This window comes from Chlamydotis macqueenii, chromosome 7 (genome assembly GCF_036417535.1).
Source record: "Chlamydotis macqueenii isolate bChlMac1 chromosome 7, bChlMac1.mat, whole genome shotgun sequence".
NCBI lineage: Eukaryota > Metazoa > Chordata > Aves > Otidiformes > Otididae > Chlamydotis > Chlamydotis macqueenii.
Genome location: NC_141562.1, coordinates 21,724,221 through 21,739,241, shown reverse-complemented (window position 1 = coordinate 21,739,241; position 15,021 = coordinate 21,724,221). Strand labels below are relative to the sequence as shown.

Here is a 15,021-nt window from a genome sequence, read left to right as displayed (position 1 = left end):
TAGCTTCATTATTGTAATTATTTTCCGTATCTCTAAATGCACTTACTGTAGTTATTTGTGTACTGCAGAAAAGGACAGAACTTCACCTATAAGCAGTTTGGAAAAGATGGACAGAGTGTTTTTGAATGTAAGAATGTTTTCTCTTCCTGTGTTAGTTTAATGGGATAGATGCCAATGCTTTTATGAATTATGAATGCAGCAGTCTTCTTTCCAAATGAAGATGTTGGAAGTCTGCCACTGGAATGAGGTGCTCATATTACATACTGCCAGCAAATTTCTGTTTCTTTAATGAAAACTAGATTACTAAATCACTCTTCTTTTGAAAAACATTACTCTTGCCTATAATGATGTTGCATAGCATATTCTCCTCTGGAATAAAAGAGAAAAAAATAATCAGGATAGAAAGCAATTTGAATCACAGTTCTAACAAGGAAATTCATATGCCATGCCCCAGATGTAATAGCTGTTTGTATACCACCTACCTTCCTCCTTCAAGAAAACATAATCCGGGTTTATGATTGATCAGGCATTTGTTACTAGTCCTATGGATGTTTTTTTCCCCACAATGATTCTCTTTTTAGCTACCGGAAACAAAGTAATTCTTTAAAATAATTTAATCATCAACATTTTTAATGGAAATCTGGCTTGTGGAAACATTGCTCCCTAATTAGGTGCAGAATTTTGCACTTAAATACAACTTAATTTCTCTTTCATAAAGAATGTAGAGGCATTATGTAAAGTTTTTAGTTTTTTTTTCATCCCTACCGAGTGACCCTACGTATCAGGAACACTTTTAGAAGAAGGGAAAGTATTAGCCTATAACCTTTGACAAATCTGGAGGTCCAATATTCAACATGAAAAGAATTCAAAGAAAGGAAGTGAAGCTGTACTGCTTCTGCTGCACAGGTTACACAGCAGCCAGTGGTGCCACCTGACTGCTCTTTGCCTGCGTATCTGCAAACCGCAATGGTGCTAACAAATCCCATGGAAAACGTATTTCATTTACTCATATGCACATATTTCAATATACTATATATACCTTCATATTTTGTGTTCACAAGTAATTCTTATCTTCTGCTAACATCCAGAAGAATTTTACAAAAGGATGCAAAATGCTATTTGTCTCAGGTCATTTTAGTTTCATCAGCAATTCTTTCTATAATTTCCAAATCTGAACCACATCTCAGATCTCATGTGGTGGTATTGCAGGTTTCACAGTAGCACCTCAGATAAAAGGTATGATGTTTCTTGAACAACACCTCTCCCTCCATTGTTTTTCTTTGCAATAACTCAGTATATAGTATGAAGACTGTTAGTTCACACCAAGGGCTCATTTATAAACATATCCTCTAGCTTCCAAATGGCATGCACATTTATTTTGCATTACCTTAGAGTTTAAAAAACCCAGCAACATCATAAAGGGTACTCAGAAGGTAAGTGCACAGAACAATAAATCCTACTGAAATCGTATTAACTCTGAAAAAACATCAAAAAGGGATAGAACAAAAAGGAAAAAAAATCTGACATGTTAAAAAGCAGTGAAATTAGGTTTAAAAAAAAAAAAAAACTGCGGCAGAAGCTCTATGGGATTATAAGCACTGAAACATACTTTTTAAAAAAAGCCTCAAACACAGTCACACTGTGTAACCCACCTGGTTATATTTTACAAATGGGGTGCCAAATCCAGTCAAGTTTAGTGTTAGGCAGGCTTTGCACCCATGAAAATTAATGGTAACACTCTCTCTGACATTAACAAGAACAAAATCAGGCCATGTGAGTACCTTCTGATTTTTCTATAAGGCAAAAATATTACTGCACTCCATTTTCTACTGTGCGTTTCTGTGAGCTGATAATATGCTTGTATGATTTAAGATATAAAGCTAGTAAATGTTTTAATTAAAATATTATTACAAATTAGAGAGAAGTCAGATAAAACCAGAGATTTTTTTTATTGCACAAAATAAATTATATAGAAACAATGCAACAAAACAACTCGTATTGTAGGCTGCACAACAGATGTTACAACATGAATATATTTATTGCTTTGAGAAAGGAGCAATTCAGTGCTAGTAAGCAGATTAGTTATACTTCTTGCTCATCTAGATTTTTCATAAAATTAATCCAGCTGGGCTAGTGGCATCTTGCAGCATACAGGTCAGACCAAATTGTCATTTGCTATCAGCTGTTATAAAGGTGCTGTGAACATTCTTGACATTAGCATGAAGCACTCCATTTTACACCACTGGTAGTGAGCCATACAGGTAGTTACATAATTAGAAATATTGTTACATATCAGGTATATTTATACCCAAGATTCTAAAAAGTTCATTTACAGGGTTTGCACAAGCTGTTGAGCTAAAATAAATTTTGCTTACAAACGCTGATGCAGCTTCGAACAGGCACACTTCACTCCACAACAAGAGGCAGCACCATGGGGCTTTGCCAACCCGCCACTACCAGCAGTTCCCGGACCCAACCGTAAAACTGCTCACTAGTGCTAACTCCGTTAGAGGCGTCTCACTTTTTCCAGGTCCACATTCAGCTTCTAAGAATTTTAGCACAGATTAAAAAAAAAACACACTCCTTTGGTAGAACTGGGTGAAATTTGTAGTGCCTTTCTAAAGACTTCAAAACACAACATATTTGGTTCTTTGAAAGATACAAGACTGCAATAGCTCAAACAGATTTAGGTTTTTAAAATGCTGCTTTGTGGACCCTGAGATGTTCACCCCCCATGAATTCATATAGAAATTAGCTCTTAACAAAAATGATAAAAATGGACAATATTCAAATAATAAAGCACATCAAAACCTGATCACTGACAAATCTTTGTGAAGCGTGCACATTAATGAGACAGTGGCATTACAAGCGTTCACTGTCTGAGTGAAATTCTCTCCCAGTTTGACAATTTTGTAAGTATTTACTCAGCTGAGTTTGTAACATTGAATTCTACTGCTAGTGCACACACTCAATGTTGCAAAACTTCTTTAGTTATGGGAAGGTTAATATAGTAAGATTAAATTTAAACAATATTAGCCACCCATGAAAGGAAATCCAGTGAGGAAGTGGGAACTCTGGGTCATTTCAAGTCTTGGCTACAAGGGTATTTAAAGTAAGTAGCTCCGCTGAGGTCAAGCTGAAGAGCTGAACTCAGCATCAGGCCCACAGAGGAGACCTCTGTAGAATCCCACTGAAATAAGTAAACAGAATTTTGAAGGTACACTAATAACTACAACTACATGTAGTGACTACTTTTAGTTGTAGACTTTACTTTAATTAAAGACTTTAGTTAAAGACTGTACTTAATTAAATTTGTTGCTTTACTGTTTTTTTTTCCTGAAACTCTGTTAATCCACTATGTGGATTATGCAAAATACAGTTAAGAGTGAGGTTTCAAACAGCCAAACAGACATTACAAAAAATCAGTCATTCGGAATTTAAAACATGCTATTTGTACAATGCTCAGAAACTTTAGTGATGCAATCATGTTTCATGCATGTACCCAGCAGTAGTTTCCTTTGGAGGACTGTAAGAGTTCAATGTGACTAATCTGGCATACTTTTTCATGTGGGAAACTTCTTAAAATGCTGTACATAAAATCTGGTCACCATTTTGTAAAAATGTTTACAGGTATAATAAGATACAACTGAATAACCAAGAATACCCTAAAACATCCATTACAACACAACTATCACAAAAAATTATTAGTATTTTTTATAATTATTATGAAGTAGAAATGTTATAAGGCAGGATAAAGCTAATATCAAAGATGAAAAACAGCACCACCAGTCTATGTTTTGCAATCAGCTTTCTGATCAGATAGAAATGTATTTTCATAGTCAGATACAATTGATTAAGGTAAGAAATGCATTTAGCCCAGCTGTACTAACTATACAGCTTCACACAGAGTAAACATTCCATAAATCAACAGAAAATGCATTTGAGCACAAAAAAATAAAAATATGTAAGTGATTCTCTACGCAGCAGTTTGTTTTCTTTTTTTTTTTTTCCAAAACATTAACATAGATAGATATTGGACTGATTAAATATCTACAAGTGCTTTTCCTTTACAAAAATACATATATTCTTAATAGTAGGATAGACTGTCATTAACAATGACCTGTGTTTTTTTTCACTTCAATTTGAATGTTTTATAAGCTAAATTTTACAACCACAAAAAGGTTTATTTGTAATATGATGTTATCACTTTTGACAAAAAGCTTAAAACATTTTATATTTTAAAACAAATTAGCAACATAATATCACAATATGTTCTATGAGCTCCTAAGTACTGTGAGGGCTGTTATATTAAAAACTGGTAACTACTGATCAAATGCAAGGAAGCATTAGAACATTATTACTGCTCACCATAGGCTCCTTTCTTATCATAACTTGGATCACAGCTTATATAAGGACACTTAGGCCCCCATTCCTAAAAAAAATCCATTGAGAGTAACTCGATAGCATCTATTCAGTAGCCTGGAACATCCAACAATTCAGGCTTTGCATTAATTTTTAAAAATGCAAAATATTTTCCTTTCAATAGTTAAGTCTGCAATAAGGGGAAAAATGATGCATTGCTTCATATTTATTCTAAGAAGCTTATACTTGAGAAAAAAAATACGATCATTAAGTTTTTAGAATGAAATATTTCAGTCAGCTAAATAATTAAATTGTCCTATTACTTTCCAGTTTAGTTAATCACTATCCTGGAAAAGCAAATCAAGACATTTGGATTTCTTTATTCTTTCTATTTTATACTACACAAGTAAAATAATCGGTCTTCTTGCTAATTAATGGTCTCATGTCAAGGACAGCAATGCCATTTGCTAAAAAAATATCTATAAAAATCTGTAAAACATACTTTATATCTTATTATCCTCCAAGTCTGTCCTTTCTACCCTCCAAAATATCACTGAACTACAACTAGGAAATCCAAAAGTAGCTTGGTGACTGTTTTGTGCTTTGGAAGGTTTACAGGATTGACAGCACACTGAAGTTTTTTTTTAGTTCACAGGCCAGGTATAGCAGACACATCAGTAATGCAAGCCTTTGTGCTTTTCTCCGGGAACGTGAGCTATGACTCAAAGAGCTACTCTAGGTCCGTTAACTCAACCTTTATGCTACTCCTGTTGTTTTTTTCCTTTTCTGTTTTGTTTTGGAAACTGCTAGGTGTGCCTAACCCTTTAGCTTGGTGACACAGACAGCTACCACCAGTTAAGTTCTGCTTGACTGATTCCAGGTGTAACTCTTGACCACGGCACTCCAGAGAAGCGTCAATGCCTTATTCCAAGTCAGTTTCTGGGTGGCTTTACCTTTGGTATTAAATAGGTCCCTTAAAACTACTAGGCAATCAGATTATCCCTAAAAATAGTTTATTAAAAAAAAAAAAAACACTTTTAAAATGAAAAAACCTAAATATCTGGCAACCAAGCCTAATTTTAAATCAATTAATAAGTGATATTTTTCAGTTAAAAGGGAGCATGTTTCATTTTACCACATCAAAATTCATGAGTCAAAAGCAACAATGTCTAGTATACTGAAGATAATACAAAACAGAATTTTAGGAGTAGAATACCATCATAAAATACGTGCCTCGCACTTTGATAATGAGCATCTTTATTACAACTTCATTTGTAATACAAACCTCAGTATGTTAACTAGCAGCACAAACGTTTTACTGTTGCAGCAGTTTTGTATATTGTATAGCAACCTGCTCTCAACTCATAGTTTGCCTTCCACTCACTATCATGAAGAGGAAAATGCACAGTAACTACTTCTGTTCACTTCATCCTGTCAACTGTCACATTATTAACCTTGTTAGAAGCATTTGCTAAAGATACACATAAAAGTTATTTCAAAGAAAAGTATGCCTAATGGTTCAGATAAACACGCAAAGTCAAACTAATCCCTCTCTTTGGTTAAAATTAACATCATGCCAAAAACCTGTAGACATCTTTCAATCTGGAATGTCTCCTCCATCCCAAGCTTACAGAACTGGGTCTCCTTTTGCAAGTACAAAAGGTAGCCTAGACATTCCCACCCATCTATAAAGCTTCCCTGTTTCACTGCCACACTCCAAACTGTACAGATCTAGATTGCTTACTAGAGAATGAGACAAGGTCCTTACTCAACTGTAGTACCAAGCTACCTGAATTCAGATGATGATTTACGGCACACACCTTGGATGGAAGAATCTGTTAGGAATTCATTAATTAATCACCTTCCTATTCTGGAATCTGATGTTTTAATGTGATCTATAGACAGTGTAGACAGTAGCTTAAAAAAAAAAAATCAACAGGTAGATCTGCTTATGAAGACAAATATATTACCACTATAAGAGCATCTTTTGGAGGTCATTCCCACAGAAGGATGTTTCAGCTGAGGTCTGAAGGCCAGACTACCCATGTATGATAAAACTAGTGGTAAATGAGCAGCTGGAAGCTTTTCACATTTCCTCTAGGGGGAATCAATCCCTTATATGTCTTGGAACTCATCCTTCAATACGCTCCAGTGGACTGCAGTCCTTCCTCAAACAAGCGTCCTTAGCTGAAGACCTTGTGGAAGCACTACCTTGTTCAAACTGGCTATAAAGGATTCAAAATGCAGAACTGTGAAAACTTTGCTGAAATGCGTGAGAGCTGCCTGATGAATGAAACCTAGGAGCTGATTCCTCATGCGCAATTTCTCCTCTGTAACTCCTTAATATTTCTACTTGTTGCACATGAAATGGGCAAAAGATGTATAAGACCCTAGAATTAATTACAGGACACAGAGTGCCTGAATGGACATTTTAACTGAGATACATAATAAAATAACACAGCATGAAGTAAAATGAGAGGGAAATATCCTGTATGAAATATGCATTTTCGATGGAAGCCAACAGATGCCTTCAACCTGTCTAGGTTAAGTGAAGAAACTGGACCAAGCTCTTGATTTAAGCATCTCTGTTTATATATTTGCTGTGGATAGGTATATATGTCTTAACTGCCTTCGGTCTTTTCCATGATAAAAATAAGTTGGATCAGTTCATGTAATTGACCAGTATTTTATGTAGTACCTCTATAAACAGGGCTCAATCTGTTTGAGACTTAAGACTGGCTTTGAATGACTATCAGTTCTCTAGTATTTCTACCAGATGTAGTATCTGGCTGAGATGGATGCTATTCCTTTTGTTGCAAGCCCTCCCAAGGTTATTTTTCTGGTGTCTTCAGTTACATGAAAATGTAAAGAAAACCACAAATGGAACAATACAACTCAGTGATGGGTTGAATTAAAGAACTAAACCCTGGCCTATTTTGTTATTTTAGAAAACAGCAGAGAAGGAAAATTGTTTACTTTGCTCACAAAGTCATGTTTAACAATTCTACATAGGAGAGATGAGATGGAACTGTGGACTATTACTTTGTCTGCAGCAGAGAACAAGAGCCTAGCTTATATCTAAAGGGAATGTGATCAATCTTTTTCCTCCTGCAGATATCCTGGAACTGTTTTTGACAACTGCAGAGAGAAAAGTCAAGTCAAATTATTGGAACCTATGGAGGAAAAAAAAGACCAATCCAGAATTCAAGGGTTCCTCATGCAGAAAATGAAACAATTTAAATATAAAAGTAATTATTTTCATACAGTTTCTGAGACAGGTTTTTTTTTCAATTTTAAATTATCTAACAGAACAGATCTCTTTTTCTGCTTGCTTCCCATGAAAGAAAGCTTCTCAATACTGCATGTTTATGAAATATTCCTGCTGAAAATATTAAGACCATAGATAAATTACAGAGTCAAATACTACCCTGCCAAATGCAAATAATGGGCTTAAAAGGTATTCTGTATTAATAATCAGGCACTTCGCTTTATAGAACATTTTCAGTGAAGTCAAAATAATACTTAGGAATTTTTTTTTGCATAATAAGTGCAAGCTAGCTGAGTATGCACAATATACTTATAGTATTGCATACTCCTAGGACCCAAATACGAGAAGCTTTCATATGAACAGTACCTACTATAGTGATGAGTCACTTAGATTACTGTAGAAATATTATTTGGTATTTCATCCAAATAAAAATATGTTTATAGGACTAGGCCCTTAGCTATGAGCAGCGTAGTAACACATGATGGAAGATATCTTTCTTGATTAATCATCTAATTCCACATTGTTTGAGATATTATAGGATCTCACCTGTAAAATATAGCTTACAGTTTGTTACTAGACAAATGCACCATACAGCTATGCTCAACAAAAAGTTGCTTATGACTTTCATTAATGAGTTACCCCAGAGTTAAAAGCAGATACAAGTTTTTAACTTTTTTTTTTTTTTGGGGGGGGGAGTGGGGAGCACCAAATGTGCTCTAAATAAGAGACAGCAAGGTTAGGTAGTAGCATGGAATTTTTAAGGTCATATTCCTCTGCAGCTAGGTACTGCCAATATAGGAAAGCCATAGAAACACAGTGGCAGCAAGACTTGTTTTATATTCCTATTCTTCACAAACATGCAGTGGTGACACTTTGTCATGGAAATGCTCAGAAAGTGTGACTGTACACAGCAATCTGCTCTAGGATGGCATATGGTGCAGTTTTAATGGAATGCTTACGTACTCATTTAACTTTACCCCATCTTTGGCACACAGGACTCTGTACAGGCATTCTCATATTCCTATGCTGTTCAGATATTCCTAATTGGCACAAATGAATTAAATATGCGTATCTGTAGACACGTGGCACAGAGGTACTACATGGGAGAGAAATTTCCTGTAAAGAAGGCCATGCCTGTGTTACACAAGCTGCCCAGTTAAGATATGTATTTCATTGGCACTTCACTGCTACAAAAACTATTAAACTATAACAGCATTCAGGCACCGTGCCATCAGATCAGAAATGCATGAAGTGTAGGTGGCTAGATCATACGCATTTAAGGCCATGATTCTCAGCTGGGAACATTAAATCATATCTGTCAGTATTTTCCATACTTCAAATGAAGATTTGCCTTCTGTAATCTAGCTTTAAGTTGCATCAACAAAATATCATGAATTAAACAAATATCCAATTCTGATCAAGAGAATTCATGGTTCTCTGAATTGCGACTACAAAAAGGCATTAAACAGTCAAATCTTCTATTAGTTGCCATTCAGAAGCCAATACAAAGTAGTCCTATCTCAGGGTTTCTGTTAGGTGAATGCAAACTTCTGTGTAAGATAACTTAAAACAGATTTAAAAGAATGTGTTCTTCTCTTTTTAAAACAAGTCTGTTCAAATTTGTCAAAACAGCAAGCACAATTGTTGAGGAAAAAATTGTCCCCTGCACCAAGCAGAAATTATGCTTAAGCGTACTACCATTAGTTTTGTGATGATCTGAAACAGGCGTTTTATGTCAAGTGAATCTACAGTGAAAATTCTGGTACAAAAACACGTGAAATATATAAAAACTGCAAGGTGTCATTTGTGTGTGCATGTAAATATTTACAAATAATATTCTATTCCTACCGTACAAAACAACTGTATATACTAAAGAGAAGAATGATTTGCAATTAGAATGCATGTTCTACTCTTCCAAACTGCTCCATGAGGAGGATCTCTATATACACAAATAATCTACTTTTCCCTAGAAACTCTGTAGAGAAGGGCCCTCCCTACATGGAGTATCTTCTTGTTTCTGTCAAGTAGCACACCACAGACTGGGTGGCAAAAAGACGACCGCTTCCTGCGGTCAGCATGTGCACCCCTTCCCATCTGCAGTGTGGGCAAACCAGTGCCTATAGCAGTCGGCACACTACGCTTGCAGAAAGGAGCGGCAGCTTCCTAAATGCTTTGCTTCCCCAGGTTCACTGGCATCTGCACAATATGTGCAACCTTGGCCTGCAATGGCAGGTTTCCCAATGCTACCAACAGCATCTTTACTTCTGTACATCATACGGGCTTTGGAGTGCAATGGTAGAATTCAACCAGACTATATGTGGAATCCTCAAGTCATCGATGTTAGAACTCCTACTGACATTAAAGGGGCCAGATTTAATCCACAACATGCTTATTTCTCCTACAGAAACATACTAAGGTACACAAACAAAAATTTACAAAGGAGTTACAGCCTTGCATGTATCTTTTCTACTTGATCCCAAGATAGAATTTTCACTTTGTCTTATCCAAGTACAGTTAGTTGACTCTCTAGTAGCTTCTGAAAAGTTGATTTGGTTCTTTCTTGCTATATGCAAAAGGCATAAGAAAGTAAATAGTCATCTACAATACTAGCAGGTGTGTATTAAGGAGAAATTACATAAAGGTACTGAACTATAACTATCTCCACAAGATTTGAAGTGAAAAACTCAGTTCAGTTTTAAGCAGAGCAAAGACAACAGAAAACTACAGAACACATACGCACTACTATGCTCCCTGCAACATTACCAGAAACTTCACTAAACATTCTACCACTACGCTTGCAATACCTAAGGCAACAATCACTATTTATCCAGCATTACCAGGTCTTAGGAAAAAGAAGACCTGAACAATTATTTTGGTCAGACTGCTTATCTTCAGTATTGCATTACCTCTAATTTTATGGAAATGATTTTATGATGTGACTTTAACTAATGAAAATGTCTATAATGAATTCTAAACTCCAGATAGTCACAAGAGATATATAATGTAATTAAAGCTATATATTATTTTTGTCTTAGCATATACCTCCAACCAATCTTAAAAGGAAATGCTTACTATGAAAGGAATAATTATATAAAATTTTGCCTTGGTTGTAATCTTATAGTGAAATTTATTTGTTCTATAGACATTTACATTATTTTTAACTTTATCTTTATGAAGGCTTTATTAGAAGAAATGTAATCTGACCAGAAGCCATTTTCCAAAAATAGCCAGTATCCCAAATTCCAATCTTTAGGGAAACCATAGAAAAGTGCAATCACAAAGGCTGCAATGCCTTTAAGCAATATTAGCAGAATCTATTTAAAAGATTTTAAATTGTTTTGAATTACCATGTTCTACATCTCTTGTTAAGGGTAATTAATCTTCCTTCACTGCAAAAGGACTGTTGCACACTCATGAGTGAGCTATACCTGGACCCATGAGAAGCTTATCAAGAAAAAGGTAGTGGCCCAATCACCACTTTTCTAAATATATTTTCTATACAAAATATCTTCAAGGTATAATCCTTAGTTATTTTACAGTACTCTATGATTTAGACAACAATATTCAGTAAAATAGTAAGTGTGTGAAACTGCAACACCACATGGAATGAGCACTCTGCCATTTTGCTAGTGTAATCAATATTAGGACCAGAAAATTTTTCTAACACGCAAGCAAAAATATTCCATAGTTTTTGAATCTTGACTGTACACTTCATGATTTTGGCTATGATTTGCAGCACACTTGTAAGATACACAAATATCTTATGCACATTTCAGTAGCAGAATGGCACTTGGCTTGCTCTAATAGAAACAACAGAGATGCAACTGACAATTTTAAGAAAGACAATGTCCTTATTTGCATGCTGAAAATCTGGTTGTGTCCCCCTAATCCAGGCACATCCATTCATTGTGCAATCTGTCGATGGGTAAACAAATAGTGCAGGATTCATCTCAGTGGGATCTGGCCCTTTGGTCTAACCGAAGTCAATTCTAGGTCGATACTGAAGTACCATGGGGTAAGACTAAAAACAAAAGCAAGAGAAAAACAACAACAAAAACACACAAGAAAACATGAAGATATAATTCATAAAAATTACAAAGAAAATGCAATTAGAGATTGCCTTAAGAATAGCCAGAGCTTATCCTTAAGAGACAGGTATATGACAATCAATTTTATTTCTATGACATAATTCTATACATTTCAACAGTTAAATCCATACCTGTACTTCAAATCTCTATTTAATCTCTAAGTCAGGTAGTTGTAGTTATTTGTCATTAATACAGAATTCCTGTATTGGCTTTTATATATTTCATGGTTTACATGTTTTATGACACAGACTGTGCTCAAATGACTCCTTATTTCTGTGTTGCTGTGTTTGAGGAAAAGCAATCTTGAAATTTTATACTTTCTAAAACAAAGTCCATTTATAGATTACGTACTTTGTTTGATTTTTATATATATGGAGGTTCCATAGCTATACTAGTAGTCAACACTAGTTAATGGAAGCCAGGCTACTCTGGTATTAAAAAGAAAATAAATAAATAAATAGATCAGGTCAATTGGCTGTCTGCTGATTTTCTGAGATATGAGGGCTAACTTCTCCCCCAAATCCAAACTCCTCAACTTCAGATCTAGTGATACATTTCTATTAGTTCTTACTGGGGAAAAAAAAAAAAAAAAAAAAAAAAAATCAAATCAACTGCTTGGATCCCTGAATTGGACAAAACTGTTGTGGAACAGGAGGCAAGAGTGGGTGGGTTTCCAGAAAGTGCCATGGAATCCTTGGCCACTTGTTGCTAGAAGTTCTGTTTAATGAAATGTTTTGTTTTCAGTCTGTCAGCATTTAAGTCTGATGTTTTCCTCTTAACTTCATTAGGATACTGGATGTTTTCTATAGCATAAAACCCAGGAAAATCTTATTGTCTCAGCAGCTGTACGGGCCTAATTACCTCTGTGCCACAGGGCAGAGGAATATAGCTAATTAACCCTTTTTTATTGCAAATTTGGAATTATAAAGAACTATTGCAGAAACTATCATTAAAACCAGGAATATTTTACTGTGTCCTTCAAATACAATACAGATTAACTTCAGTGGCCAAAAAAGAATGATATCACTGCAGAGACCTATACAGGTGAATAAACTTTCCATGCCACGGTAGTGAAACGATCACCAGAACTATGTGTGATCATACTTGCTGGGGATTTATAAACTGGAGCACTGACAAATCAAAACACAAACCCAGAGGTATTCAACAGCAGCAGGACCATATAGGAGAGAAGCCAGGGAGCACCATGTGTAGTCCGCATGTGCAATTAGCCAACATATATTTGCAGTATCATAAATTACTTGTTCTCTGACTTCTTTCCATAGGATATGATTACCATATTATTTAAATGTTATTTCACATGGTTTTCACTTTGATTATATAAATTGTCTCTAAAAGTACTCAACTCTAATTGGAAGTGCACACAGGCAGAGACAGAGCAGTCACCTCACTGAAATTGCCACGTAAACCAGCGAGGTTCAGTGTTTTTCTAAACAAGACTACAAACCAACTGTATAAATACAATGCACTATGGTGGCACAATTCTAATAATTAAGGTAGGCATGACTGCAGTAGGTCATTCCCATCCACAGTGGGGAGTGACTCTCTATCCTTGACTTTAATTTTTTGCTCAAACAAAAATCTCATTTCAAAGTTCCAAAGTAACTTTTAGAAATAGCTCAAATAAAAAAACCCAATGAGGAAACTGAAATAGTTTCATATAGGTATGAACCAGTTTGATCAATTAAATTTAGAAATCAACTTCAGTTTGCAGATTCTGGAGGTTTTGGTTGGTTATATTCTAGAGAAAAGGCATTATTCCATTTCTAATTTTAAAAGATGTGAAAGGAATAAGAGTATTAGAAAAAGCTAACATTTCTTTATTTCATTAAAAAGAACATATGAATGGCCATAAAGACATGAGACCAATGTAATCTCTTTTGATTCACACTCTTCAGTTTTGATTCCTTGTCAGTGACTGCCCAACACTACTAGTTAGAAGGATGAGATAGAGGAAGAGGTAGATAATTGTTCCAGATTCTGTAGGCTGATAGCTGCATCAATGATACCTCTCTAACCAAAAGGTAAATGGCCTAATGAAAAGTAAAATAAACCTCTAAACCTTTTGAGCGGGTTCTATTTATTCATTCAATAAAGCTTTCTCTGAATGAATGAAAATGGTCAGGCCTTGCTCATAGAGTTTTAGCACTTTGCAGTGAGGACTTACAGAAGCTCCACAACTTGGATTACAACTGAAGTGCTGACAGGACCTTAATGACTGTAGTATGTACAGTCGTGAGTGCCTCTTACCTGATAAAAAGTGCCATCCTGTGAGCAGACTTGCGAAGATGAGCAGTTCTGACACCGAAACTGCGAAGGAGATGATTTTCCAATCAGATAAGAGGCATCCACAGCTGGACATATACATTTACCATTTAATGTTTTGTTTTTTTTTTTTTTTAATTTTCAAATGTAAAGCTTAAAATTAATTTACTTATTTAAAACAGGAAAGACTTCTCTAATGAATAAATTGATATCTCCCTTTACTACTCTACCTCCTGTGAAGTCCACAGGTGTGCCAGCTCATAGTGAATAGTACCAAAGACGGAGAGAGTGGTTTTACTTCATCTTCATCCAAAAGAAGAGATAGTTAATGATTTACCATTGTAACTTCTGTTTTATAACAAGACCCAAAACAGTTAGGGAAAACAAAATTACAGAAGTCTAGAAGTTACTGGATTTATTATCAGCACAATGTAATTCTTACAGGTTTTAGTTTGTCATCTCTGACTTCAGGGGAGTGATTTAAAACTATCTAAAGGAAAAGATAAACACATACCTGACTATACTATGCGTAAGTAAACACAATTTAAAAATTTAATCAAGAGTAGTCAACTCTTACACTCACTGACTGTTAAAAACTACAGTTCTGAGATTTTTTGAAAAATTTTAACCAGCACAAAAAATGTCCTTTCTGTCAAGATGATAGTTACTGTTGAGTCCAAACCAATGCAACTGCCAAAAGTTCATTTATAGGCAGGGGCTGCAGGATTAAATGTCACGAAAGAATTCCATTATCACTAAAGTTGTTGTCTCAACAGTCAATACTAACAAAAATATAGGATGGCAAGCCAAACAAACACCCACTGGTTTCAAGTGTAGTGTATTAGAAAATACACTACTTAGAGCTCTCTTATTGGTACACTACTGAGGTTTCAGCAATCATCAAATTTCAGTGTAATATTACTTTCAAATTTAATGAATGCTTGCCTGTATACATGAACTCGCCTAATTCCTATCAAACTCTATCCTTCCTCCTCTCCTTCAGATTAAGGTTAAAAAAAA

At 35.2% G+C, this 15,021-nt stretch overlaps 1 protein-coding gene across 6 annotated transcripts in view; it reads right to left on the bottom strand.

Moving 5' to 3' along the window:
• Positions 1 to 1,925: 1,925 nt before the first annotated feature.
• Positions 1,926 to 15,021, bottom strand: part of PCGF5 (polycomb group ring finger 5) — a 72,602-nt gene continuing 59,506 nt past the window's right edge. For 5 of the 6 annotated variants that reach the window (XM_086751858.1, XM_086751856.1, XM_086751857.1 and 2 more), the window contains 2 exons: positions 13,987 to 14,046; positions 1,926 to 11,651 (listed from right to left, as the gene is read on the bottom strand). In XM_086751858.1, the coding sequence (XP_086607984.1) occupies positions 11,604 to 11,651; positions 13,987 to 14,046 (108 nt within the window). In that variant the 3' untranslated portion in view covers positions 1,926 to 11,603. The remainder of the gene's footprint in view (positions 11,652 to 13,986; positions 14,047 to 15,021) is intronic. The other variant, XM_086751859.1, reaches the window with a different exon arrangement.